Source organism: Centroberyx gerrardi, chromosome 8, assembly GCF_048128805.1.
Source record: "Centroberyx gerrardi isolate f3 chromosome 8, fCenGer3.hap1.cur.20231027, whole genome shotgun sequence".
Taxonomy (NCBI): Eukaryota; Metazoa; Chordata; class Actinopteri; order Beryciformes; family Berycidae; genus Centroberyx; species Centroberyx gerrardi.
Window position 1 is genome coordinate 27,491,145 of NC_136004.1, and position 27,504 is coordinate 27,518,648.

The following is a 27,504-nucleotide window of genomic DNA, read 5'->3' on the forward strand; positions in this document are numbered from 1 at the left end:
GCATGACCCTTTTCTCTGTTTTTATTGCTCTACTCTGTTGGATAATTTGGAGCTACACTTATGTAACACTTGTTTGGTCGTTTCATACACCATTTAACTTCTGATTGTCGTAATTGCTGTAGCTACTGGGTAATTAGCCTGGTCAGCATTAACTACTGCATGTAAGCATTGCCTTAAAGCTACACCAGGCAAGGTTTTCATGTAAAAACACACCCGACTTACCAGGGAAAGGAAAATCTGCAGATACTGTTACATATCATCAATCAGTGATGTCCAATGCATTCCAAGAGTAATTTTGTGATGAAGTGCTTTTATTTCACTTTTTGGGTGTACCCATTTTCCCTCAACCTGCCTCATCTATACCTACTTCCAGTTAGTGATTTCCTACATTTCCCAGAATGCCTTTTGACAACCCCCAGAGAACGGGCCTGAACTTGTTGCTCTCAGCTGTGGGTTATACCTGTAGGGGAATGGGAGTTTTTCCTGTCAAGAACAAGTGAAAGTGAGTCCTGCATCTCACTCAAAACACAACATGTCTTGTGGCTGCACTGCATTCTGGTCTATTGAGGCTGCTGTCAGTGGAGAAATTGGTCTCTCTCTCCGCTCTAGAAAGAAGCCCTCGCTCTTTGATTCTGAGGGACTGACACCAAAACCTGATGTTTACTGTTGCAGCTACAAACTCCATCGTAGCTGCGCTGGAAATATCCCAACATGACGTCATGTTGTCAACACTTGCCAGTTATCTACAGGAAAAAGAATGTGTCAGTACATAATACATACAGGTACACATTACCTTGTCACATTTCAGTTATGTGTATAATTAGCGTGCTTGCTAAGCAACACCTACTTATTTCTGCAACGTAAATTGTTCTGCCCATTGTCATCTAAATCGAAGCTATAAAATCCAGTCCAACTGTAAACTGTACAGATTATTTTGGATGTGTGTACTTTCACTTGTTATACTTTTTTTCACTTTTATCACCAATTACTTTTGCAATTGACTTCTATTTTATTCTCAGACATTTCCTAAACTAGAAAATTGCCAGAAGACAATCAGAGGAAAATAATTTGGATACATTTCTCGAACTGACAACTTACCTAACACTGTTTGAATTGTCCTGATGCAGTAAACAGGCCTCTTACCTAATACTGAAGCTTTTCCAACTTCTTGTGTTAGACTAGTCATGCAGCACTTCACAATCCTTTTCAGTGCTACCCACTTTCACTTCTTTTCATACTCAATGTGGTGCTCTCTGATCCTCTCCATTTTCCAAATCATTCTACCTACCGACATTATATAATATGAAATCGGATCTTTCCTCAAATTATACTGAATACTTGTATTGTATGGCAATGCTCAATGAATTTAGCAGCAGTATATTTCAACCGCTGCATGCATGCTGTGTACGTGCGGTACGCTCACACGTTTTCTTTTGGGAAATGTACACTCTCTAGCTCTCAATTATCAGTATTTTCAATTGATTGGGTTTTTAACAAATTTTATTTACACTAAATACATTTCATTCAGCAGGATGTGGTGTCACGGCTCTTTTTCAGAAAGCATTATCCTGTGATATCTTTCCAAGCATCCAGCCTTTGCTTCTGACGTTAGAGCATCCGTCGATGAACCAGTCCGCGGAGCTTTGTGGCATAAAAGTACTGCAATTACAGTAACACTTTTCAAGCTTTTGGTTTTCTGAATGTGTCAATTCTGCCCCCGTGATTCACTGCAAGCGCAGGGAATATCTCTTTCACAGCAACGTACAAGTCTTCAAAATCCTGGTTCACTGTGATGTCCTAGAGAGAGAGAGAGAGAAACGGAGAAGCGGGTGAATAGCTTGCCTCCTGCAAAAAGAAAAAAAGATATGTGGGAATTTACACAGAGGTGAAATATGCTTGACTTACGGAAAAGTGTAATGTCTCCATGGCTGACTCTGGATGTCCCTGTATGGCCTTGAGGATCCCATAGCACCCTGCACTCTGAATGGGGTTTCGACCCATCTGGCCAAAGAGAAACACAGAATCCCCTTTAGAAATGTAGTAAAGTAGTAGTAGTAAAATGTCAAAATATAGAAATAATACCTCAAAAGGGAGTCCTGTACTGCAACTGTGAGCATGAAGGTGATGAAATAGGGTGTTAAGGGTGTTGTGGTTTGATACAGTGATTACCAACCTGTGTCTTTGTCTCAAAAGTTTTCTCTAAAGTAGTGTATATACAGAAGAGAAAAAAAGAACAGGAGAAAATAATATCCCTAAGATCCCATAAGATGGTTACTACAAGAGTTGGCATAGCAACCAATAAAGCACAGCTAGCCATGCTTCATGGAAAGCATGGCATGTCTTTAACCAGAGAACAGAGGTGGAAAGTAACTAAGTACATTTACTCAGGTACTGTACTTAAGTAGCCTACAATTTTAGGTACTGGTACTTTACTTGAGTATTTCCATTTTGTGAGACTTACAGGCTACTTTTACTCCACTACATTTCAGAGGGAAATATTGTACTTTTTACTCCACTACATTTATCTGACAGCTGGAGTTACTAGTTACTTTGCAGAATGCAAAACATGCAAAACATGCAAAACATGCAAAACACACGATAAGCTCATAAAATATGTTGCATTGTTAGAGTTTAAACTCCCCAACAGTATATGCAGCAGTTAGACCTACAACATTAAAATACTTCTTACAGGTTAATGCATCAATAATTTAACACTCTGAAAGGGACCGTTCTTCAGAATGAGTACTTTTACTTTTGATACTCGACATTTTACTGCTAATACTTCTATACTTTTACTTAAGTAAACTTTTGAATGCAGAACTTTTACTTTTAATGAAGTATTTTTTCATTATGGTTCTGCTACTGATTTGAGTACTTTTTCCACCACTGCGTGAAACTACCTGTTGTTAAACTCTAAATAGACCACTGTAACTGACTGAAAATATCTTGGGACTACTTGGGCCCAAATTGATCTGCTCAAGGAGCTCATGTCTCCAGACTTGCATATGCAATCAAACACTCAAACTCTATATTCGACTCAGGTTTGCACATCAATCAGTATGAAAATGCTCAGACTGTTACTCAATTTTGTGTAAGAGGTAATTTTTTCAGTCAGCTGAAACGAGTCCCTGAGAAGTATGCTTGGGTGTTTACATTAAAAAGAAGTACAGTGATCCATTTATTTATCCCATTTTATCCATTGATGCCCCCCGTTGCTTTCGAAGCTAGAACCAATCTCTTTTCACCGGCTTACATTCAGGGATTTGATTGTCTTGTTTACTTTGAGGCCCATGGCGAAGCGGATGGCTCCTTCGGGGGGTATTCGGTTGTTACTGTGGCGAGAAACAAATGCACAAAACAAAATACAATGTGTGTCGGAGTGTGAGGCAAGCAATCAAAAAGTGTTATTTCTTTTAGAGGGTATTGTTCAAAGAGATAGCGCAAATGTCTTCTGAAGGTTTTGTGGCAAGCTTTACTTTGCATGAGAATTCAAAGAGTCAGATGAAACCGGCTTACTTGAATAGAGTTTATGACAACGCCCTACAGTCTGTGATGTATAGGTACAGCTACAGATCCTGTACTGCTAACAACAATGAGCAAATTGAAATCATCAGGAGTCTCATAAAGGATTTTTTGTATTACTTTTACCTCCCAGTGTGACCAAACAAGGTACAACTCTGGGTCATTCTCATTTCTGCTTGATGAAAGAACAGTCTAAACTGAAGATGTAACCTTTGCCCTTTTTCACCAGTTACTGTATGCTGTGATCTGATACCAGATACCAACATAACAAAGGCTTGTACCTTACATCCAGCTCCTCCAGAGTGTTGTTCTCTTTAAGTGCCTCTCCTAAAGCAATGGCTCCTTCTTTCCCGAAGCCATTATACGACAGATCCAGTGTTCGGAGGAAAATGTTTGCCTGGAAAACAGAAACGAACGTGTCATTTGCAAAGTGGCATTCAGAAAACAGATGCGTGACCATCTCAAATACAGTAAACAAATAGAAGTTGAAGAAATTCTCTAACAAGATTAACTGAGGAGCAAAGAAACAGATCAAATTAGTGAGCCAGGAGTATAGATCCAGCATTAATAAGGCTCCTGGGACCCAAATCTCTCAAGCCTGTCAGAGCAGCTTGCTGATCAAGGTCCCCTTGACCATGTTGGTCATTAACATCTGAAAGGCAAAGTGATTCGACCTCCACACTCCTGCTCTGCTTAATAAATAAACACCAGCCTCTGCAAAGTTTTCCAGCCAGTTCACTTTTCAATAGACCTATTGGCATATACAAAGTACAATATATACAGTATATATCATACTGCTACAAATACTACTAATGATAATAGTATGATCTATTCATATAGCACTTTTCAGAAAAGTTACAATGTGCGTTTCATACATAATACGTATGTATACATATACTATTACATATATAAAGTAGTTGTAGTAGTAGTTGTGTATTAGTAATTGCCTAGCAACCACCTAGTAACACCTTAGCAACCACTAGTAATCACTTAGAAACTAACTAGTAACACCATAGCAACCACCTGGTAACACCCTAGCGACTACCAAGTAACACCTTAGCAAGTAATACTACTATTTATTAAGGATGGGACGATATATCGAAATTCAATATATCACAACACAAAAATGTGACAATATGTATTGTGGGGCAGGAGAATTAACTGCGATATTAGCTACATTTTATTCTGCTGTAATAATCACAAATGAGACGGCTTGACCTTCACAATTTCACAAGCTCTCCATCCAAATTATATTATTTGCATTTTGTAATGACATTTTTAAATTGTGCACATTTTAGCAAGCCAATGCCATTGCTATAAAGATTTGTGGCTCAGAAAAACATAATTCTGCACAGTCAGACTTTGTTGTCATTGAACTTTTATTTATGACATCGTATTGTGTTTATATCGAATCGTGAACCATATCGAGAGATAAGCATATCGTCCCATCCCTACTATTTAATACTGTTAATACGACTACTACTACCGGTACTACTATTACTGCTGCTGTTACTACTGTGTCTTATCCAGTAGCTTCCAGCTAGCCCACACATTTTCTCCAGGAAATGTAGCTTTGTAGAGTTACTACTGTCTCCCTCATATTGAGCAGAAATTCATCACTATGAAGCTTATAGCAAGCTTTTTTTTTCCAAATGTATAGTAAAAATAACTTATGTGATTGTTGTGCATTACTTGAGTTTGCATAACTACTGTCTTTAGTACTTATGGATATATAACATACTGTACAAATATACAATCTTTAAACAATCTGACAACAGCACTCCTCCGAAGACGTAAAATTGACTTGCATGATTATGTGAGTTGAAAAAAGAATCCTGGTCCAACTCTTCAGTGTATTACCTGTAGATCTTGTTTTTTTCTTGTATAACAGTAGTTCAAAACTTAATATTGTGTTCAAACACAGATTTCCAGGTGTATTACCCCGAGGCCGCTGGCCAGCATCACTGCTCCTCTCCCTCGGATGCAGTTCCAGGCCAGACTCAGCGATCTTAAACCTGTGTTCTCCGACAGACAGTCCCCTAGCGTTTCCCCTGGGGATGGAGATAAAACATCATGACAGTCTGTCAGAGTTAAATGTCCTGAAGTTCATTTTTCATCATTTGGTCAACCAAGGACTTCAGCTGTCTACTATACTTAAAAAAACACTGTAAATTGTTTAAAACTTGTGCTATCAATCATTTTGTAAGATTAGGTGTCCCTTTTCAAATGGTGGATATCTCAAAACTATTGCAATTTCTTCTGAAGACCACTACACTACACTACCAGTGAAAAGTTTGGACCTGATTGAATGTATTTTCATTATCTTAAAGCCATTTTGATCTAAAGGCTTATGCTTAAATGCTTGAAATTTTTTTTCTTAGGCAAATATAAATAGTGAAGTTGATGCCTATGTATGAATTTCTTTCCATAGCCTTTTCCTTTCCATCAAGGCAAAGGGCGGCTACTTTAAATAATCTAAAATATAAGATAGTTTTGATTTGTTTAACACTTTTTTGGTCACTGCATAATTCCATTTGCGTTATTTCATAGGTTTGATGTCTTTACTATTATTCTAAAATGTGGAAAATAGTAAAAATATAGAAAAATGTGCTGTGTCCAAACTTTTGACTGGTAGTGTGTATTTTTCTAAATCTGAGGTGGCATGCAGTTTCGTGTTAAGGAAGTATCATGAGCGATACTTTTCAAGATCAATCAGATTGTGGCGCACAAACATCCGCTTCTGCCCTCTGTGTGAAAGCAGCGTATTCCCACCTAGATTCCAGTGAGAGGATGTGATTGTATGTTTCGTGGCCTAAAAGCACTAGTGAATGGAGACTCTGGAGGAAGAGAGCCGAAAGAAAGAGTGAGAGAGAGATCCCCATCATCAGCTCACCCACTTTATCAAAAAGGATAAGAATTCCTTTCAGTGCGTGGCACTCACCGGTTCATCATCATAAAAACTACACTGTAGCCCGGCTTGGTGGAAAAGCAATAACACCGGAGCGGGAACCTCATAAATGGCAGTGTATTTGATTGGTATACTTACTCACGAGGCCCTGCTATATGGAAGAGTGCACTCAAAACGCATGAGGATGTCCTTTGATATTTCAGCAGTCGAGAAAACGGAATAAAGCATGTGGGGATGAATCGCAGCCGCACGCATAGAGATGAAACACGGTGGTTTCTACCTTTCCGTAGATTTATTTTCAATCAGCCAGATCATATGCTGCCATATTACTGCCTCCTGGCCCGCCGCTCCATCACAAGGTGCCTGTCACGACGCTCATCCACATGATAATTGACAGAGGTTTTAATGAAGGCGAATGTTCTTGACCTTTGAATGCCACAATCTGCTGCTGTAGTCCTCCGACTGCTTATAGCAAATAGACTACAACATTACAGCAAACTATAACTCATTGCGTGAGTGTGTGTGTGGAGTGGAGGCATAGTTGTGGTGGGGATGGAGTGTGTGTGTGCGTGCTTCGAATCACTACTATTAATTTTCCAGCTATATCGTCAATAGGCTACTTCAAAGTAATAATCCTCGATACATTTCCATTTTGCTACTCTATAGCTGATTGATACAACACAATAGTGATTCAACCTATATCAGCCAGAACAGACAAAGAGAAGAGCACCTCCTACAGAAACTCAAACTGCATCAACAGAAAATTCAAGGAAGAAGATGTCACAGTCCCGCCCACACTGTTTGATTGACAGGTGATCTCTGGGGTGCAGTGCAGAAACACCACAGCAATGAGCGCTTAATACCAAAGATGGAGACAAAAAAAACAACAACAAAAAAACAAGAATCTCGCAGATTGCCACTTTAAAGTTGTAACAGTGGATTTCTACACCTGACACAAGTATGAACTTTAAGATGGACAAGCAAATTTAGAGCTGTAACCCTTTAAGCTTTAGAGTTTTGTAGAGATTCAAACACTTACATTGGCTGTCATGGTAAATCCAAACTCACAGATCTAATAATCTAATGATCTTTGATCTATCTGCACTGTCTTAAAGGTTATTGGTTGAGTTATTATTTAATACAGCGGCCCAGTGAACTTTGGATTCACACACAGAGCAGCTTCCAACAACCGTTTTGTTTCAAGGTTAAAATGAAGATTTAAAATGGTGAATTTGCACCACAAAAAAAGGGAGTAAAATTGTTCAAAACAGGTTGTAACTAATGTTTATATTCACAATAAGGAAAGAGTGATACAAGCCTCGGTTTGAGTAATTTGCTGTGTTCTGACCCTGTTGCCATTTTTAATAGATGCCATAGAGCAGTTCGGCAGCAGTTGGTATGAAGGGAAGGAGAGTGAAGAGCAGGGAGCTCATTAACAGACACTAGAGCAGGAGTAGCACATCTATGATATCGGTTTTACATAAACTATACAATTACATCAAGCAGAGAGTGATCTGAACCAACAGAGGGTGCAAAATGCTGTGATTTTCTTACAAATTACAAGATTAGTCAGGTATTAGGGTTTTTGAGAAGGATTATATGTGATTATAAGGATATATAATGTGTTATATGGCCAAATACTTTGGCTGGCTTTTATTAGCTTTGGCTATATACATTAATTCCTTGTGTGTTGTGCCATTGATAGTGCTTAAAGCTGAGAATAGAGAAAAAAATATTTTGATAATTTCAGCTTTGTTGAATACAAAGAAAGAATGCTGTCTAGGTCTTTAAGGGAGTTTTTTTTAATGTAAAAATACACCTGTCCTATCAGCCTAAATCACAAAGTGGGTCTGCAATAGAGAAAATCGTCCCATCCCCCCTAATTGAGACCCTGTAGATTCCTACTGTTTGCCCAAATGAAATTGTGTTGTTGGGTATGTACATTCCTCCACTCACAGTAGGTGGCATATCGAAACTTAAGAACAAAATACAATCTATCTCCTAAACAACTGTGAGCAGCACTCCGTCCAGAGAACACTGGACTCACAAGATCTTTTGCCTCGCTCTTTGGTATCTTTTGCATAAAGCATCACAGACCGGTCAGGTTGGTAAACTTGAGTGTGCTGTGTGCAGTTTACTGACATCACGTTACAGGATTTCTGGGTATTATAGTTCAATATTTTACAAACAATTACCTCTCGCTGCCATTTGGGGCTGCCAGTGTTCGAAGTTCCCTAGTGCAACTTTAATATTTCCAGAGAGTAAAAGCACGAGCTATGGGTAATGTTTCATTCTGTTGGAACTTTCTTTTAAAGGGTAAGCTCTTATTTTAAACATGCAGCCTTTAGCACGTATAGCCAACTGCGACTCTACCTGCAGGCTCTCCCAGGGCGTTGTGGCTGAGGTCCAAGCGCTGCAGCTTGGTGTTGGTGGTGAGCGCCGGGCCGAGGTGCAGAGCCGCCCGGTCGCCCAGATGGTTTCCTGACAGGTTGAGGCTGACCAGCGTGGTGTTCTCCTGCAGCATGCTGGCTACGGCCCTGGCCCCCTGCTCCCCAAGCCTGTTGTCTGACAGGTCCACCTCTGGGGGGATGGACACACAAGCACACCGCAGGTCAAAGGTCATGCATGGTAGAAAAGGGGCAGCCAAAGGGCGTTTTTACCTGTCAAAAGAAGAATATGTGGGGAGGAAATGTGGTGTATTGCACATCACAGAGAGAGGCCTACTGTTGGCTGTATCAAGATGATACATTGGCAGACTAACTCATTGTATATTTATAAAACAACATAATTACTGCATAATAAAGGCTATTAGAAATAATGTCAGCCAAAAGCGCATGACTCACTGGACATGAACATATACATAAATATACGTATATCAGGATATATCCTCCATGTTCCTTAACAGTTCATATGATTGACAGTCAATAAATGTTAAATGGCGACCTCCGATGCTAAGGCATGTACAGTGGCATATAATTGAGGTGAGAGTGGCATATGAGTGGGTGTTTGGTGGCATTCTTGACGGAGGAGGTGAGATGGAGCCAAAGAAAGAGAGAGAAAATGTGCGCATGCTTGTGTGCCCAGTAAAATCACCTGTAATGTAACAATTTTCCTTTAACATCTCGGCCACGGCAGCTCCGCCCATTCCTTCCATCCAATTATCTCGCAGGTTCAGCCTCAGTATTGAAGTGTTGGTTACCAGGGGAACCGCCAGTGCTTTGGTGCCCTGCAGACACATTTTCCCCCCTAAAGTGAAATTCTTGTGTTTGTTCACTGCTGTTTGTTTTCTTATCCGTATTTCCCTTAAAAGAGGAGATGTGCTGATGCAGGTGGGCAGAGAGAGAGAGAAATATAATGTATATATATATTGAACCTGTGTGAGACAAATGAAGCAGAAAGGAGCTGTGTGGAGGCGTGGGTCAGGAGTCAGGCTCGGAACATGAAAATTATAGTTTCCAGCATGGCTAATGAGAAAGTTGAGCGCATTAAGCATTATGTTCATTTGATCTTAAAAAGGTGAGAAGCAAAAGCCCTATCAGAAGATGATGTGTTTAAATGTATGCAGTCCATCTTACTTGTAGGATTTGATAAGCCTAACAGTCTGCAAGGAATTAGATAACATTTGCAACTGCACTTTCTGGCTCTGCTCCTCAGCTGTGATTGACTGGTGAAGTTTGACTCAAATTTATTCTGTCTGAATGATATCACTGAAGCTGAAACCTCCATGAAAGGCTTGTTAAGGATTGGATTTACTTGGTGAAGCGCACAACTTTCATTTACAGCGTCATGGACCAGTGGTAGTCTGTAAAAAATGTCAAATTGTGCTGCTAAGACGCCCAGGCTTTGCATTTTCACATTTGTACACGATGTGCTCTTCCCTCAGTCAGAGACGTACCCAATAATTTAAGTTATAGAACACATTCACATGTATGAAGTTTTGTTGAATGCCAAAACTGGCACGCCAGCTTTACCTGAGGCCCAAGACCATGGTGCATCATGGACAACTCGCTGTTTTGCATGTGGCGCAGGAAGTAAGAGGCAGGCACCACCTGTAACATTTTACATGCCTCCATGTAGCGCGTCTGTCCCGTCGGGTCGTACGCCTCCTGCCTGTCTGCAACAGAAATGAGACACTAGCTAAGGTGTCTGTCAGCACAGTTCGCTATCAATACCTCTATGAAAAAAGGAGAGATTTGGCATTTTCCTCAGAGGAGGGCCCTTTTCAGTGTGATATTGAAAATTCCCTTGCGGTTGATTTCACTGCGTCTAGGGAGCTCATTCATACCAGATGGTTTTCACTTCTGCTGAAAAGGAAGCCTGATACAAAGGCTGAGATGAAATCATTAAGATGCAGAACAGGGCTCCACATGTGTGGGCGAGCGTGTGTAGGAGTTTCTGTTTTGTTTTTCTTTTCTGAAATCATTTGGTGTCTGAGAAGATGGAAGGAGGCAGAGAGGGGAAAAGGATTAAGACGTGAGTGATAGGGGGCCGCGCATTGTCACCGCATGTTCCAGTCGCGATCAAATCAAGAATCGAGATCGAAATGTTTTGTACTATTTAAATGGGGCCTGTTATAAAAGAAGATTTTAGAGAGAAATTGTAAAGAGCTTGGGGTTCTGCGCATGACAATGCATGACTCACATCAGCGAGCCATTTCGCCACTTTTAAAAGAGAGGGAGAGAAAAGCACACACTCTGCCCCTTAGCTCCCCAACACCCTTCATCACAACGTGTAATGATTTCCCCACCATCTTTTTTCTCCCTCTCTTTTCTAATATAAACTCTCTCTCTACCTCCCAGCTCCAAGTCAGTGTCGTAGTCGTCATCGGAGATCACACTCTCCCTGTCTCTCTGTTGTTCGTCTTCCTCCTCTTCCTCCTCTTCCTCCTCCTCCTCTTCCTCTTCACCCCCTCTTTCACCTCCGTCTAGCACTTCCCCTTCAGGACTTGAGCGCTGGCCCGTTGGCCCATGCAAGTCAACCTCTGTCCGGGTCGCCGTTTGCTGGACAGAGAATGAGAAAGGGAGCTTGAAGACATCCTGACCAGTCAGAGCTAGTTGTTATCGGTAATGTGAGTGGCGAGGTTTGACGGAAATGCTTGGGGCTTGAAAGAGGCTTTAAAGAGACTAGAAGTGATGCCTGTGCTTGGGGCCACTGACTCCATCCATGAGGACAGACGGGCCATTTTAACTTGTCTGCTAAAGTTTCCACCCTTCTATCCTACCTTCCTTCCTTCCTTTCCTGCTTACTTAAGAGCAGCATGACATGACATCAACAGTGAAATTGAAATTCAATATATCGCAGTACAAAAATGTGACAATATGTATCGTGAGGCAGAAAAATGAATCTTATATTATTCTGCTGTAGTAATCACAAATGAGACGGCTTGCCCATCACTATTTCACAAGCTCTCCATCCAAATTACAGTGTATTATTTGCACTTTGTAATGACATTTTTAAATTGTTTACATTCTAGCAAGCCAATGCCATTGCTAGAAAGATGTGTGGCTCAGAAATAAACATAATTCTGCACAATCAAACTTAGTTGTCATTGAACTTTTATTTATTACATCGTGGGTGTATTGAATCATGAAGCCCATATCACGTATTGAATCGTATCGTGAGATAAACAGATCATCCCGTCTCTAGTATATTGGATGATTCTTTGTTGTAGTTAAAGCTGCAGGGCCCTTCATGCCTTCATGTATAATACTTTTTACACTTATCATGCAGCTCTGTGAGCTGACTACAAAAGAGTGGAATTAAAACTGACTTCATGGTGGGACTCAGAGTAGCCTCTGTTTAATAAATGCATGGGAGAACAGGGGTCATAAGAGCTATGCATAAAACAGAAAATAGTCGGTCATTAGTCTGTACTTTTTTGGATTGCCGTGGGCAAGGAAAGTGCTCGGTTGTGCCTAGAGATGGTGTTCTGGTTAAAACCCCCATTTCTAAAGCCACATAAAGCCCTGCTGGGCTACAAAACGCCTTGAATTCGTGCCAGAGCTCCTTCTCCTGTGTCTCACCTACTCAATCAGTCTCAATAAAGAAAAATTGATTTGTGAAAGGTCCTTCCAGTATGTCGTCCCCCCCCTGCCTACCTGGCTGTCCACACTTCCCCTGCTGAAGACTTTGCGGGGTCGGCCTCCTCTTCCCCCCTGCTGCTCCCTCTCACTCTCTGTCTCAGCATCGTCGTCCTCCAGCACAGAAGGCAGCAGAGTCTCCTTGGCCAACTTCTTCCCATGAACCATGGCTTTGTCACGGTGGACTCAGCTCAGTAAAGTTGATATTGAGCCGGAGAATGAGATATTTTGCTGCTTGGATGTGATGATGATAAACCACTTGATAATTTCACCAGGTTCTTCTGTGTTTTTTTTTAGATCCAATGTGCTGGAACAATATTTGTGCTGTGGGTGAAATCACTGCACTGGATTTGACCGACGGCTATGCGTTCCTGCAACCTATCTTGTTCAATGGGAGGGTCAAACTTGTAAAATGGTAATTGCCAAGCAGTTCGGCTAATTGGAGAGGCAACTGCTACCCTTCCTGGCAGCCAGCCGCCAATCCACATGAAGGGCTTGTATAATGTTTGGATGGCTTGTTTTGTTGACAGGTTGCCATGGCGCTGAGCAGCGTCTCTCTGAGCTGTGACGGCCAGCACTTAGAGGCAGGAAGAGCACTAGAAGCAAATGGCTTTTTTGCTGTAACTCTTGTTTTTTCAAGGAAAACACTTCATCAGCAACTGAAGCTGACCTTTAAACTAAAATGTTCTGACCTTAAACAAGTCCCAGGAGTAAACTTGTTGCTACTTTCTTGCTTAAACAAGAAAAACAACCAACCAACAGTGTCAACTTATTCTGTAAATGTTTTCTTTTTATTTGTAAGTAAATGCAAAGTCCTTGCAGTTGATGCATTAAAATGGAATATCCTCGATCAATTACACAACAAAGGTCATTATAGCAGAGGCTGTTCGGGTCAGAGTTGTTCATAGCAGCAGCGATATGCAAACACAGAAAAAGAAACCCTCAAGCATGTTTACCATCTGAAGCCCCATGAAAGGCTGGACAACCTCACAATACAGTCTCACTGACTGACACAGTGCTGGTAAATAGACAGAGCTTTTAAATATGAAGAGGAGACAGAAGATCACCATGCATTAAGTCAATGCTGCTGTTTTATCCCCATACCTAAAGGATATGAGAGACACCATAGAATAGGCCTTTGTTTTTTTGTTGTTTTTTTTAAATCAAGCAGAAAAAAAAGACAAATGATAATAATAGTACTCATTTACATAATCAAAATACATTCTTAGAAAAGGTTGAAGTGGTACTCTTTTTTATATTTTATACTTTGTCTTTGAATATATATAGAAGCTATATATAGAAGCTATATCTTGTATCAATTTTTTTCCTGTTGCACATTTTACATCACAGAGGTTTTTTTTTTTTCCCAACGGCTCTCATTCCAATTAAACTAAATCTGTTTAAACAAATTATACAGAGGAGACATTCATCCAGAAGGAACAACAATGGGGACAATGGGAGTCACCCATTTTCTCCCAGCAATAAAAATAGTTGACTCATAAAAAAACATATTCTCGGCAGCTGATAGGGACGCTTGAAACCACATTGAAATCCATTACGTTTTCATCATGCTGACAGCTATCTTTAATTTGAATCAAAGACAAAGAAAGGGAAGAAACAAGACTCGGAAGCCGACAAAAGCCACAGGTTACTGCAGAGTGGGCGATCAATAAACAATGTTGCCCCTGCACAAATATTCAAATTACAGCCCTGACTCATTGGAAAGCAGCAGATGACGACAGTGGCAGTGTGATTGCCTCTTGCCTTTGAATGATAAACTTCAGTGGAACTTTATAATGGAACTGAGCTGTTCTAACCCTGTTCACAAAAACTAAAAGCAATATGTGCAATTTTAAAACACCATCTGAATGATACATTTTCAGACTGAGCGGGCCTTCTGAAGCTGTTAAGGTTTGTATGTGGGTGTGTGTGTGACTCAGAGAGAAAAGACCACATGCTTATTAAAAAAAAAAAAAAAATCTGACCAGTTTGAAAAGATATGCATAAGAGACAACGGGCAGAATAAGCATGTAAACATATTTAGCTATTGTGCAGAGCACACCTGAGCACATGCATGTTAACACCCACTCGTATGCACACACACACACACACACACACACACACACACACACACACGCGCTGATGCTACTCAACAGGTAGGTGTCAGGTCACAGTGAAAGGGTGGTGAATGAGCCACAGAGTCATGCACAGAGTCATGCAGAGAAATAAATGAGAGAATGCAATGTTAGTGAAACCACTGCAGAGAGAGACAGAGAGAGAGACAGAGAGAGAGAGAGAGAGAGAGAGAGAGAGAGAGACACAGAGAGAGAGAAAGAGAGAGAGTTAAAATGTAAGGCAAGAGGCAGAGGAGTCACAATGCTAATCAATACAAATTAATAGAGCTGAATAGGTGATAAGACGCACTTGAACAAACACAGGCGATAATATGGGTGGCTGGTTTTGCACAGGCATAAAAAAAAAAAGATTTTTAACTTTTTACGGCCCAGGTTCAGGTTTCATATGGAGAACCTACATGAAATCTGATTTCTCCCTGTCTAAGGGCAGTTTATAGTACAGCGATTTATGATTGTGCATATCATACAGCCATCTCATGGCTGTATGAGACAGCCATGAGATTAGATTTAGTCAATGAAGAGTTGAAGAACGGATCTTTGTGCTTCTAACGATGATCTTGTGTTGAAAACATATTACCTATTCTTGCTCAACCTTTTCACTTTTTAACTACTTAGCACTGGTTTAATCATTTGATTCTCGTCTAGAATAACTTTTGAAATCATGTTTCCAAATCATTTCCCTCCACTTCAATTATATTTTTCAGACATCAGACACGAATCACTTGTCATTGGTCATAGCCAAGCATTGGAAAGGCAATCAACACAAAACAACTTGGCTTATGATCTTTTTTAACCCAAGAGATGCAGCACAGAGCCCTGAATATGTATTTTTTTGCTCGTTGATAGTGTTTATCCTAATATCCACTGACACAGACTCAGATTTCCCGTTCTGCGGCTGCCCTCCACATTCACATGCAGCTGCCGTGGGTCGGCCGCTGCACCAGCAAGGGAACAAAACTCTGCAATAATGTTATGAGTGGATGGACGGGCTACAAAAAGAGAACTGGCAGAGAAGCAGATTCATTTTGATGGACTGCCAACGGAAGGCTAGATAATGTGTCTGCTGAGGTTGCGACAGACTCAGCTTTTTCATTATTCAGGGCGACCTGTCAGCACGCCAAAGTTGTAACAAATCTGTCTTTCTGTCTCATTTCGTTTTTTTCCACCTAGCCTGTCCATCTTTCACCTCTCGTTCTCTCGCTCTCTCTCTAGCTTTTTCACTTGCTCTTTATACTTTGTGTGAACTTACAGCCTTTGCAGTCCTGATTCTCTCCTCTTTGTGGGAGTTGAAAACTACAGCATATGATGTTTGTCGCTTATTTTATTTGTGAGTTTGTTACCAAGTGCCATGAATTTCCTTGCAAATATAAAACTTCAATAAAAGCCTGTAACGATAAAGAACACAGAGTATATTATATTTCTTGACTATATTCTTGTCTTGCTCATGCATTCACAATGAGGCAGGTCATTACACTGGGTGCACACATTATGAATTAAAATGATCAAATTTTTGGAAGTATCATCAACAAGCAAAACAAATTCTTAGAGAACAGAACATTTCCAACTTGCTACAGACAAATCGCAGAGCCCAACGAAAACATAAAGTTGTATAAAAAGAAAGAAAACCATTTTTTTTTTACAGTACAAAAATTGGCACAGTATTCTTGAACCAGCGGTGCTGCGTCCTCCAGATTGGTTGATGTCAGAAAGCCCCAATTCACAGACCTACGAGCAGAAAACCCTGAGAGAGAGATAGCGAGAGGGAAAGAGAGAGAGACAGCAGCAGAGACATAGAAATAGAGATGTTACAGTCATTACTCATGCAACAAACAGGGGCTTTGATGGCTAAATGCAAAATTCAAGTGACAATCCACACAGGAACCATAGTCTGTGATGCATTATGTTGGTGCTTAATGAGCCATAGTGGCTACATAGGGCCCTTGTTTTGCTCTCATGGCAAGGGTGTATGAAGTGTCTAATCTGAAATAAACACAAATAACAACGGAAACAGAAATGGAGCAGAGCCACTCGCTTTCACTCTAATCCTGTTAGTATAAAGGCCCTTCTCCATGGGTTTCTATGGTTACCCACTCTGTGTTTTCGTCTGAAACCACGGGTGATATCACATCTCTGTCTCCAACACTACAGGTCACAGATTGGAGTTTTAGTTATGGAAACATTTCCGGGAGGCTGAGCCGCTCCTGAAGTACAAATAACCTCATTGGTTAAGTTAAACCTCAATGGGCGGAGCCAAAGAACCAGTTTTCGGGACCGCTAGTTAGCTAACTGGCAAACTTCAATGGCAAAGAAGGAATTGTAAAAATGGGAGATATGAATGGGAAATATAAATGGGATTCATGAAGGTTAGCAGGTTAACTAACTTGCTTACCTTCATAGCTACCGGCTAGTAGGCTAGTTTGAACATGGAAGGTGTGGAACATTGTTATATTGATAATATTGGTAGCATGTGGGCCATCATGCGTTTCATATGGCTTGCATGTGAAATCAATAATGGGTCATCATGTGTCTTCAAATGGCTTGCATGTGAATTCAATAACAGAAGAGTCACTTCTAACAAGGAATGCTAACAATAGTAACAATAAGTGTTGTACCGTTCCTGGAACAGTATGTGTAATCATAAGTCATTGCTTTGTCTAGGAAGTGTTTGTCACTGTGAACATAAGCTTTGTTAGAGCGATTCCCCTTCAGGGAACTGCATATACGCGTGTACTGCCCTTCTCTCCATGCATGAATAAACCTTTGATATGCACGGAAGACTGTTGGTCTGCTTTATACAACAATTTAATGAAGAACCTTGGAAGATCATCATAGACATAAATCCTTCCACAAAGGTCAGCTAGGCTAACTTAGTATGGCTAGACTGCATTTTGTCAGAGCGATAGGCTTCTTAATATCAGCCTCCTCCTCTCTTATCTCTTGACTTTTTCACTGGGCTTCAGTCTGCCCCCAGAGGAGCTCTGCCGTGGAGAAATGCTTTTTATAAATAAAACTCCAATCTGCCTACAGGTCCCTCCTCGGAGGCATGGTACTGTTGGAAAACTTCCCAGTGGAAAATGCTGGAAAGCAGAGACTCAAACCACTCACTCGTCTGAGTCTTTTTTGCTCTCCTCGATGTAGGCGATGGACTCCGAGCGAAGCCGGTTGGTGACCTCATAGGTGCGCAGGGTGACGCCGAAGATGTCCTCATGGTAGCGGTTCTCATCCTGGTGACGGGTGAACAGTGGGGGGTAGAGAGGGAGGGAGAAAGGGGGGAGAAAGTGAGAGATAAATATCACCTTGAGCAGTGATGCCTGATTTGAAGTGAGCAGAATGAATATGGGAATGTATGGAGAAGTCCTTCAGAAATGTAAGAGCCTTCTGTAAGAGCCTAACCTTTTAATAAAGAAATGCCTGACTATTTGAGTAGCTTATAGCAGATACTGTATGTTTATGAGTTCTGTTCATTGTAAATCCTGAGAAAAGCTTGAGCTGCAAACATCTATTCATACTGGACAGATTATTTACCTTGGCGCATTTAAACCTTTCAATGTACTTTTGTAATCTCTCCTTCTTTAGGCACATTCTTCCAGGAAACTCCTATATAAGCTTCTTTTAAACCCAACTGAATATATGATGCATTCAGGGTATGGTAGTAACGGAATACATGTAAACGCATTACATAACCTAAAAAAATCTTACTGTATGCCATTATGTTACCTAGAAAAATAATGTATTGTGCGAGAAACTGACAGTGGCTTTATATATAATGTGGCACAGAAGAAATTAGTGTTTGTAAGTTTCCTGAACTTAACTGTTCTAGGTACCTTTTTACCTCAAATATTCCTCTCTTTTTGTTACTATTCAGTTCACATGTATAGATGTACTGAACTGGCAAGTGTGTCGATAGTGGGCTTGGTGACGTGTGCGATTTGTTACCGTTTTTTTTAAATCTTGAGTTCACAAATATAAATAAGCCAGTGGGTGGTATTTTTGTAACCTATATTTATCTAGGAAATACTGACTCGGCACGCACGCTGTTTTTCAGCACCGCCTTGCTTCACACTCAATTATGCACATTCACACCCGGGAGCTGCCCAGCAGAACCATGCTCTTCTACTGCTGGCCACTGATAGGCTTCACTGGTGTAACTGGGTGTTAAACGCCTTGCTCAAAGGCACTGCGGTGGTGGTAGAGAGTGTTTTTTAATTCTCTATCCCCACCCAGATTTTCACAGCTGGTCCAGGATTCAACCTTCTGGTCTCAAGCCCGTTTTCTATCTCCTCTAGGCTACTGTCGCTCCAGTGTGTTGACAGAGAGTATAGCGGCTTGACGGTGAGCATATGGTGAGCATGTTACACAGTGAAGTGCATTACTCGAAGCTTGCTGATGAAGAAGCCGGCGTCCTCCAGGCTCATGTTGCCCTGCAGCTTGATGATCTGCTGCACAGTCTTGAGAACGTCTCCGGCCATGGTCACATCCCCGCAAACGTAGATGTGTCCTCCCTCCTCCTTCAGGCACTGGTACACCGTCTCTGACAGCTGCTCGCGCAGTACATCCTGTACATATTTCTGACAGGGAGAGCGCAGAGGAGGAATGATGAGTGTGCATGAGAGAGAGAGAAAGAGCAGAAAATCAAGTGCGAGAAAAGCAGGAAAGGAAACAATGAGAGAAAAAGTCAGGAGGCAGGAGAGAGAAAGAGAGGGAATAAAGTGAAATGGAGGTAGAATTTGCAAATAGCAAAAGTTGCAAATCTGTGATTGTATCCAGGGACTATAGATGAAGATTTGCAGCCACGTCTTGGGGGAGTTAATTTAATTTCACACTGTCGTTGTTAAACAAACTAACAAATGAAGAGTAGAACAAGCAGCAACATAATAAAGAAGAAACCAAACGATACACATTTTTAAAGTAGAAGGCCATTGAATGGAAACAGGTGATGAAAAAAAAGTGTTGCCGATGATGAGCACTTCAGAATATAAACACAGAAAGCTTGTTGTGTACTTCAAGGCTTTTTATGCAGCGCTTTCTCCACTGTTTGATTTCATTTCAAACCCACACAGTAGTCTAAAGAGCTGAATCATCCGCAGCTATGGATAGCTTGGTGCCGGTACCTTTGGTTTGCCCGGCTCTCTGGAATAGGCCGCGTACAGCTCCTTGAACACTTCTTTGTTCTTGGCCTGGATGGTCTCCTCCTTGTAGATGTGGTCCATCTGAGACTGCCGGCAACCAAACACCAGGATCATGGGGCACGACTCAATCCCTACAGAGCACATACACCTTTACTTTACTGTTTGTTCTGAATGGAGCTGGAAGAATAATGGGCTGCAGTGTTTTCTGTAACGATAATCAAAGCCTCTGACTGGGATTTGACCTAAATTCCATTGTTACTCAAAGCTGCATATAACAGCATTTTTTTAATGGCAGAATAAATGTATCAGCTTGTCCTGGGTATTCGTACATCCTGGAGAATCAAATACCACATCGAGGATTCTCTCTATAGGTTTATGTGCAGCAGTATAAAAATCCACTACATGTTGGCATGCAGATTTGACTTAATCCCAGTGTAAAGCTTCTCTGTAAGGTAGTAATCAATAAATCTGTAACAAAAAAAAAAAAGCAGACAAACCCTTGTGTTCAAGGTCATACAGTCTCTGTTGCCAGAAGCTTCTGAATGGGGCGATACCCGTTCCTGGACCCACCAGGATACAAGGGGCTCTGTGGTCTTTGGGAAGTTGGAACGATGGTGCGCTAAAACAAGGTAATTGAATTCAATTAAATTAAGAAAACAATATCCTGAAAATGATTAGAAAGCTTGTGACATTCACTCGCACAATACACATTCATCTGCCATTTTTACAAAATTTCTTGGCGAAATGTTTACCCTCGGACGAAACAAGGCACCATCTCGCCCTTCTCTATTCTGTTGAGCCATGACGAACACACTCCATGGTGGATAGGGCCCTCTCCATCTGAAAGGGACAATTACCAAGCAAGCACTTTACCTTCTCCCTCCTCCTCCCACTCTCTTCAAATGCACAAACTAACACGAGTAGAGTGGCCCTAATGCAGTTTCCAAGGCTAAGGGCATTTCTCTCCGCTAAAGGGAAATTACTGTAATTGAACCGTTGCTTATGCAATCATCACAGCACACTCATGCACACACACGTACTGTGTGCACAAGTGCATATTACATGTGAGAAAGAGAAAATGAAGACAAACTATAGTTGTGGTGAGCAGCAGCTGTTAATGTTTGCTGACTACTTGACAGGCTGAGAGCATGGAAGCTGATTTGAGTCAAGTCAAAAGGTGTATCCTCTTAGGCATGTAGATGTAAGAGCCTCATCATACAATATGTACTAACATTAACACTGGAACTGAAGCCTGCATAACTGAAGCCTGCATAATAATGTAATGCAGTTTATAGGCTCCTTCATCCATACTGGTGTACCTGCAGTAATTTCTTTCTGAAATGCGTCTGAATACATTCTGTTGAGAAACATGGCAAATAGGAATCTTCCCGAGGTGTTTCTAAATTTACGCTTCTTGTAATTACAGTGGTGGCCGAGCTGCATGCCCTATGAAGCAGACTGGCTTTCCAAGATAACTTTCAACCAGGACTTACTTTGAGCCATCAGAGGGTTCTTTTGCAGAAAGGCTGACTCATTTGACTTTTCAGTTCCTAGCGGTGAGCTTTCAGCAGCAACCTTAAAAGAGCCACTACACAGTGTCCTGCCAGCTATTTATCAACAGAATGAACTGAAATGAAAAAACCCTATACCACTGGGTGTGCTTGAGTTTATTTAGCTTGCTACTGGAATGTCAAGAAAATAATAATTTGAACCCAACGGACTTGCCAGGAAAAATGGAATGAAGTGCAACTCAAAAAGACCCTCAAAAGCCCAAACTAACATTGCAGTGGAAGAATTAACCTAATGGGAGCAACTAGCCTCCCCCTCACAGTCATGCACAGAAACAGAGGCCGTGGCATTTGCAACGACACCAAACACAGGAATTTAAATCACGGCAGGAGAGCTGGTGAGCTCATCCTCAGCATGATTAGAGTCGTTCTTAAACGGAGCAGGAGCCCCAGAGGGAGCAGGTCCATACCTCTGGGGCGGTAGGAGACCACAGCCACGGTGAGGTGGATCTCTCCCGGGTGAACGTCTGCGGAGGAGCTGATGGAGTAGTAGCGAGGCTGCAGCAGCGGCAGCTGGGTGAGCAGCAGAGTGGAGGGCATCTGGATGGAAGGGAACTCCTCCAGCACCTCCACCAGCGTGGGGTTGTTGTACCACTTCCACTCCTCGTACTCCTGCAAGCCCTGGGAGGTCAGGGAGGAAGGAGGGGGGGGTGGGATAAATGCATAGTTGGATTTTAATTCTGTCTGGCTGGGTTGGAGAACTGTTGGCAAAAGGTGCCTGTCCTAATTCAGCTAATAGAAACTGGAGTAACTGCCACAGTAGCTGAGAAAAACACAATATAGAGAGAAGAAAAGATGCTTTCCTCTTTTAGCCCTACAAACATTTGAAACTGGAGAGCAGGTGGCAGCTACAAGCAGAGACATTCACCATTCACTGCCCAACTGTTTTGTGTGTCATCACTGACATTTGGATGAGATTAATTTAGAGCCCTGCCAACAGGCCAACAAAGTTTGATTTGTTCCCAACTGTTGCCTTGTTCTCAGGCTACTAATGAGCAACACAATGCCCATTAATCCATCATATTTCTGAGCCTGACACACTGGCTGAACCACCCTAGGTAATACTAGAGCAGGAAGTCCTTTTATAATCTGCATTCTTACGGACGTATGAGTCTGTGTCTGGCCTCGGGGTTTAGTTAAGAGAAACGCGAAATTGATCGAGTAGCAATAATTCTACTGTACTGTTTCTTATGCTGAATTTCCTCCTTCCATCTTCTCCTCTCGCTTTTTGACAATGAGTCGATGCATGAGCATATGAGTCACCGCTTGGCCTCAGCCAGCCTTTTCCACACATTGACAAAAATGGAGAGTGAATTGTGGGAGGCTCTGCAAGGGGGAATGGCTATAGGTTACAGCAATTGAGAGCTTTAATTCGCCGCCAGCTCACTCTGTACGTATTTCCATACGTACAAAGTGCACCAAATAGGCTTTCAGACAGAGAAAAATATCTTCCATATTTTGGTAGCAAACATAATGAATATGTGGGTTACTCTTAAACATATGGTGCCTTTTTATGGAGTTGCTTTTTGAGGAGTGTCAGAATAAGAGGTAAAAAAATGTTTGTATATAGCTTGGCTCTCAAGGGGAGAATCTAAAAAGAAGAAAGCATATTCTTGGATATCTATTTTTTCATTTCCACAAGCACACAAACCATGCTAAGCGCTTAATGCAACAGCAGCACACTGATCGAAGAGGGAGAGGCAATGCTAATGCTAAAGGTCACTGCTAATGGTAGCGCTAAAAACTAAGTGAATTTACCTTACTGAGGATCTCTAGTTTCTTTTTCTGTTTGTCATTTGTTGCCAGGGCAGCAAATTGCTGCAGCAGCACAGGGCTTGGCGGGGTGGTGATGTCCAGGAAGTACTGGAAGGCCTGGTAGATGGTGCATGGTGGGATACGAGGCTCGTTTGTCCAATTACTGATCACTCCTGTAGTAAAGAAAAAGGTTAAAGCTACACTAGGTACAATTTTTATATAAAAATAGCCCCACTAAAAGTATTAGCCTGAATCACAAAGAGGGGCTGCAATAGAGTAGAGCGTCCCATCTTCACTGAGTGAAACGCCGTAGATTCGCCCTATTTACCAAAATGAAATTCTGCTGTCAGGTGTGGACACTGGCGGGAAAACTTCTCTGCATACAGAAAGCGATGAATTGAAACTTGAGAGCTAAATACAAACTGTCTCCTAAACAGCAGTGAGCAGCGCTCCGTCCAGAGAAAGCTGGACTCAGCAAGATTAGATCTTTTGCCTCTCTCGTCTCTTTCGTATTCATTGGTAAAGCGATAACAGCCTGTTTGGTAAACATGAGTGTGTGTGCAGTTTACTGGCATTACGTTACAGGATTTCTGAGTATTGAGGTTCACATTTTTTTCAACAGTTGCCTCTCACTGCCATTCGGAGGTGTGAAGTTGCCTAGTGCAGCTTTAAGGTAGGTCAGAATATAACAATTTTCAATCTTTATCAAGGGAATTTTGGCTGAGCACACCTGCTGTTTTTCAGCAACACCTTGCTTCACACTCACACATTTACAAAAACTCACACTTGGGAGTTTCCCAGTACAACCACAACTGCTTGCCAATGAGCGGCTCCACTGGAAGAATTTGGGCATAGGTGCCTTACTGAAGTGCAACTTCACAGTGGTTAATGAAGGAGGAGAGTGTTTCAAATTCACTTTTTGGACCTCGATGTTGCCAGCCAGTCCAGGATTGAAACTGACAACTGTCTGACCACAAGCCCCTTTGTAAAGTAGCGTGACATTGCTAACAGAGCCACGCACCTAAGGCAGTGTTCCTCTCCTCCAGGAACTCCACTCTGACAATTTGATTGACAGGCGGAGCATCCTCCAGTTTATCGATGAGAGCTGTCACCAGGTCCTCGTGGTTGCCAGGGAAGATGCCCAGATGGTCGCCGGGATGGTAGCTCAGGCTGTCGTGGTTGTTTGTGTGGAGCCGCACAAATATGGTGGCGCGACTGTGAAAGAGATCAGAGATTTGGGGAATAATGCTGCACCATTTTCAGTCTGTTCCAGATAGGTTTTTTTGTGTGTTGCTACACCACACTCTTAATTGACAGCATTAGGGATTTTGACTGTTCATTATATCAGTTTCACAAGCATACCAAAATAGACAAATATTTGACTTTTTTTTGCCACGAAACTGTTTCATGTGCCAGTAAACAAAATATACTTACTTGGATTTGGGACTTTGTAGATTTTGCGATTCTAGCATCTTTGCTCCATACACCTTCTTCTTGTGAATACCGTGTAATGCTGTTGGTAGACACAATGAAAGTTATATATCACTTACATGACATTTACATTATTATTTATACCTATATTAGGAATTACATTATTCCTATATCCTATATTCATCTCAAGATTCAGTTGAGTTAAAGGGACATTCAGTAATCTATTATATTTATTATGATATTTATCTACTTGCGACCAGCAGGTATTGCAACAACAACTTATCCCCCCTGCCCCTCCCTGCCCCCTTGAATTATGGGAGTGTCTTGAAATAATTCCAATAGGTGGGGTTGTTTTTGTTCGAAAACAAAGTACAGGCTCAAAAGTGAGTTTTGAAAGCCAGAAATCTCAGCAGTAATCGCTGAGTAATTGGTGTTGATCAACAACCTCTGCAGATATACTACGGTCATTTTGTGCTATGGGGCAGTAAAAATCGTACTCATGGCCCCTTTAACATCTAGATTCCAGACAGATCGTCAACAGTTTATTTAAGGCGTTGTATCAAAGTGCAGCGCAGTTCAGTTTCTATTCTCTACCTTCTGTGAGGGCCGGGGCCTCAGCTGTGTAGGTCAAACGGAACTTGCTCTTCTTCCAGCTGCGGTCGTTGCTGATCAAGGAGTCATGGGCTTTCTCGATGTTCACATCATCGCCGACACAGAACACGTCACACGCAGCCTTGACATGTAAACAGAACCGTGGAAAAGATCAGTACCATTATTCATTATTCCTCTCTTCACACCTAGCAGCGGGGATTTGCAGGGGAATACCAAAGGATTGTGAAGAGGGTCTTTTGCACTCTAAGTAGGGTTGCTCCCCCTGGCTCAAGGTTATGTGTAGCCTTTATGACTTGCTACCTTGGATTCAGTTTCCAAGGGGCAGGAGTATTTTCTGCTTAAACTCAAATGCTTTCACAGAAAAGACAGGAGGAAATCAATATGCCAAGCGAGCACCTGATGACGTGCAACCGACATGCCATTCACGCGTTACTAAGATGGTGTGCGTGCCTGGAAACCTACTGCATAACACTGCATATATTTCTTAGACATAGCTATCACTGAAACACGCATGAACACATTCCTAGCACACTCTACCATTATAATCAACATAATGAACTGAAACAAAGCCCAAAGGGACTGTGTCCAAGGAACCGACCTTAAAAACCTTTTTGGCCCAAGTTCTGAAGGACTCCTCCTGGCCACACAGCTCATCTCCCTCTCCCATGCGTAGGATGCGCTCCCCCCCCAGCTCTTCAAACAGCGTGTCCACAGCGTGGGCAAAGGCGCAGAAGTGTGGGTAGGCCCTGGAGCCAAGGCCAAACACTGAGAACCTAGAGAGAGACACACACAGAGAGGGAGATAGAGCTAGAAAGGCAGGGAATGCAACGCACACGCAGGGAGCGCAAATCACACGCATACACACTCGCACCACCGCCACCACCAAGCCCACGTTTTAAGCATAACTTTGAAACTTGCTCTTTCATCCCTCTCAAAAAGCTCCAAACAGTTGAAAATGGAGGATGTTTACCGTCTGGTTTTTTGACAGACGTAAACATGAAAAAGATCACTCGCTGACGCTGTAAAGCAGCCAACCCACATCAGGTTCAAGCATGAGCGAGACATTTCCTGTGCTCTGCTCTCCTCAAACAGATGTATTTCTCCTGTGGCTGTCAACAAACTGTCCACTGCAATACCAAGCGGTGCCAGTGACCAGGATTCACCGGAGGAAGCCACCTCTCTAGGGAGGGGGTACGTGTGTATTTGTGTGTGTGTGTGTGTGTGTATGTGTCTGTGGGTGTGTGGGTATGTGTGTGAGAATGGGACCGTAACTCTGAGGCATGTGTGGGGCGTTCTGTTTATGCTTTTTGACCTTCTGTAATGGGCCCATTCATACATGTAGCCTACCTTGTATGACTTTCTGTTTTTCATTATACTTTTAATGTGTCTAGAAGGCTATCTTATTTAGCTGTAGCTTGGGTGTCCTGATATCATGACAACACACCCTCTTTTTTTCTTCTTCTTTTTTTTCTCCTGTCTGTCGCTTATGTCCGTTTATTTATGTGAGTTTCTGTTTATATTTTGGTCAATTTATTGTATGTCTCATATTTTTCCATTTTATAATATGCTAAATAAAATACTCATCACAAAAAAACTGACCCAAGTTTACTGCCAGAGCCCAGTTTCTGATGGTGTATTTTTTCTATTATTATTATCATTATTATTATTATCTACCCTCAAAAACAAATTAAGCCAAATGACAAATACTCTGGTACAGACATCTCCGCTCCGCTCCCTAGCGTTCAGCACCACAGAGATGGCCAACGCTGCCATGTCTGCCTGCTGCCAGAAGACCTCCACAGCTGCACCCCATCCCAGCTGATGAGGCACCCAAGCTGAAACCAACCTCCTCATTAGCAGGTAGCTGTATAAGCAGAAGATTGGGGAAGGCACAGGGGAATTTACCACTTACCTTTTCTCTGTGTGTGTCTAGTCCAGCTGGTGTTTCCACTGTGCCACAGCAGGCACTGTGATCATTTGACCATGGCCTTATTACCCCAAACAGAGCTTTTCACAGCAACACTGCATGTATCACTACACTGCTATAGTGTTTTAGGCAATATTTGGGCTGTATTTAAAGGTAATCCTCAAGAAATGTATATCAAATGTTCTTCACATATAGAGCTAAATTGTAAAGATTAGCCTAATGATAATTTCACCTTTTTATTGCTCATGCATGTTTTTACTGCACACTGCATTGAACCCCGAGATGGCAGTGTTGCATTCAGTGTTGCTGCAGTGTTAGTGTGACCCTTTTATACATGACTTATTCTCAATTTTGCATCCAACATTAGGTAACATCACCATTTATGTACACAATCCCATATTTGCTCCCAAGACTGGTTGACTGCTTTAATTATTATA

The 27,504-nt window shown here is 41.8% G+C and overlaps 2 protein-coding genes across 2 annotated transcripts in view; both read right to left on the reverse strand.

The window, feature by feature from the left end:
• Positions 1 to 1,680: 1,680 nt before the first annotated feature.
• Positions 1,681 to 12,678, reverse strand: lrrc74b (leucine rich repeat containing 74B). The gene is made up of 10 exons (XM_071897633.2): positions 12,529 to 12,678; positions 11,223 to 11,409; positions 10,402 to 10,544; positions 9,524 to 9,656; positions 8,804 to 9,010; positions 5,464 to 5,573; positions 3,804 to 3,919; positions 3,254 to 3,332; positions 1,906 to 2,001; positions 1,681 to 1,797 (listed from the first exon to the last, which is right to left on the reverse strand). The coding sequence occupies exons 1-10, from the start codon at positions 12,676 to 12,678 to the stop codon at positions 1,681 to 1,683; spliced, it is 1,338 nt and encodes a 445-aa protein (XP_071753734.2).
• A 3,621-nt stretch (positions 12,679 to 16,299) lies between these two features.
• Positions 16,300 to 27,504, reverse strand: part of nos1 (nitric oxide synthase 1 (neuronal)) — a 38,197-nt gene continuing 26,992 nt past the window's right edge. The window contains exons 17-28 of the mRNA XM_071897649.2: positions 25,739 to 25,913; positions 25,123 to 25,261; positions 24,532 to 24,610; positions 24,119 to 24,312; positions 23,101 to 23,270; positions 21,753 to 21,963; positions 20,527 to 20,614; positions 20,272 to 20,393; positions 19,757 to 19,905; positions 19,019 to 19,213; positions 17,751 to 17,869; positions 16,300 to 16,386 (exon numbers count right to left, since the gene is read on the reverse strand). Of these exons, the coding sequence (XP_071753750.2) occupies positions 16,371 to 16,386; positions 17,751 to 17,869; positions 19,019 to 19,213; positions 19,757 to 19,905; positions 20,272 to 20,393; positions 20,527 to 20,614; positions 21,753 to 21,963; positions 23,101 to 23,270; positions 24,119 to 24,312; positions 24,532 to 24,610; positions 25,123 to 25,261; positions 25,739 to 25,913 (1,657 nt within the window). The 3' untranslated portion in view covers positions 16,300 to 16,370. The remainder of the gene's footprint in view (positions 16,387 to 17,750; positions 17,870 to 19,018; positions 19,214 to 19,756; positions 19,906 to 20,271; positions 20,394 to 20,526; positions 20,615 to 21,752; positions 21,964 to 23,100; positions 23,271 to 24,118; positions 24,313 to 24,531; positions 24,611 to 25,122; positions 25,262 to 25,738; positions 25,914 to 27,504) is intronic.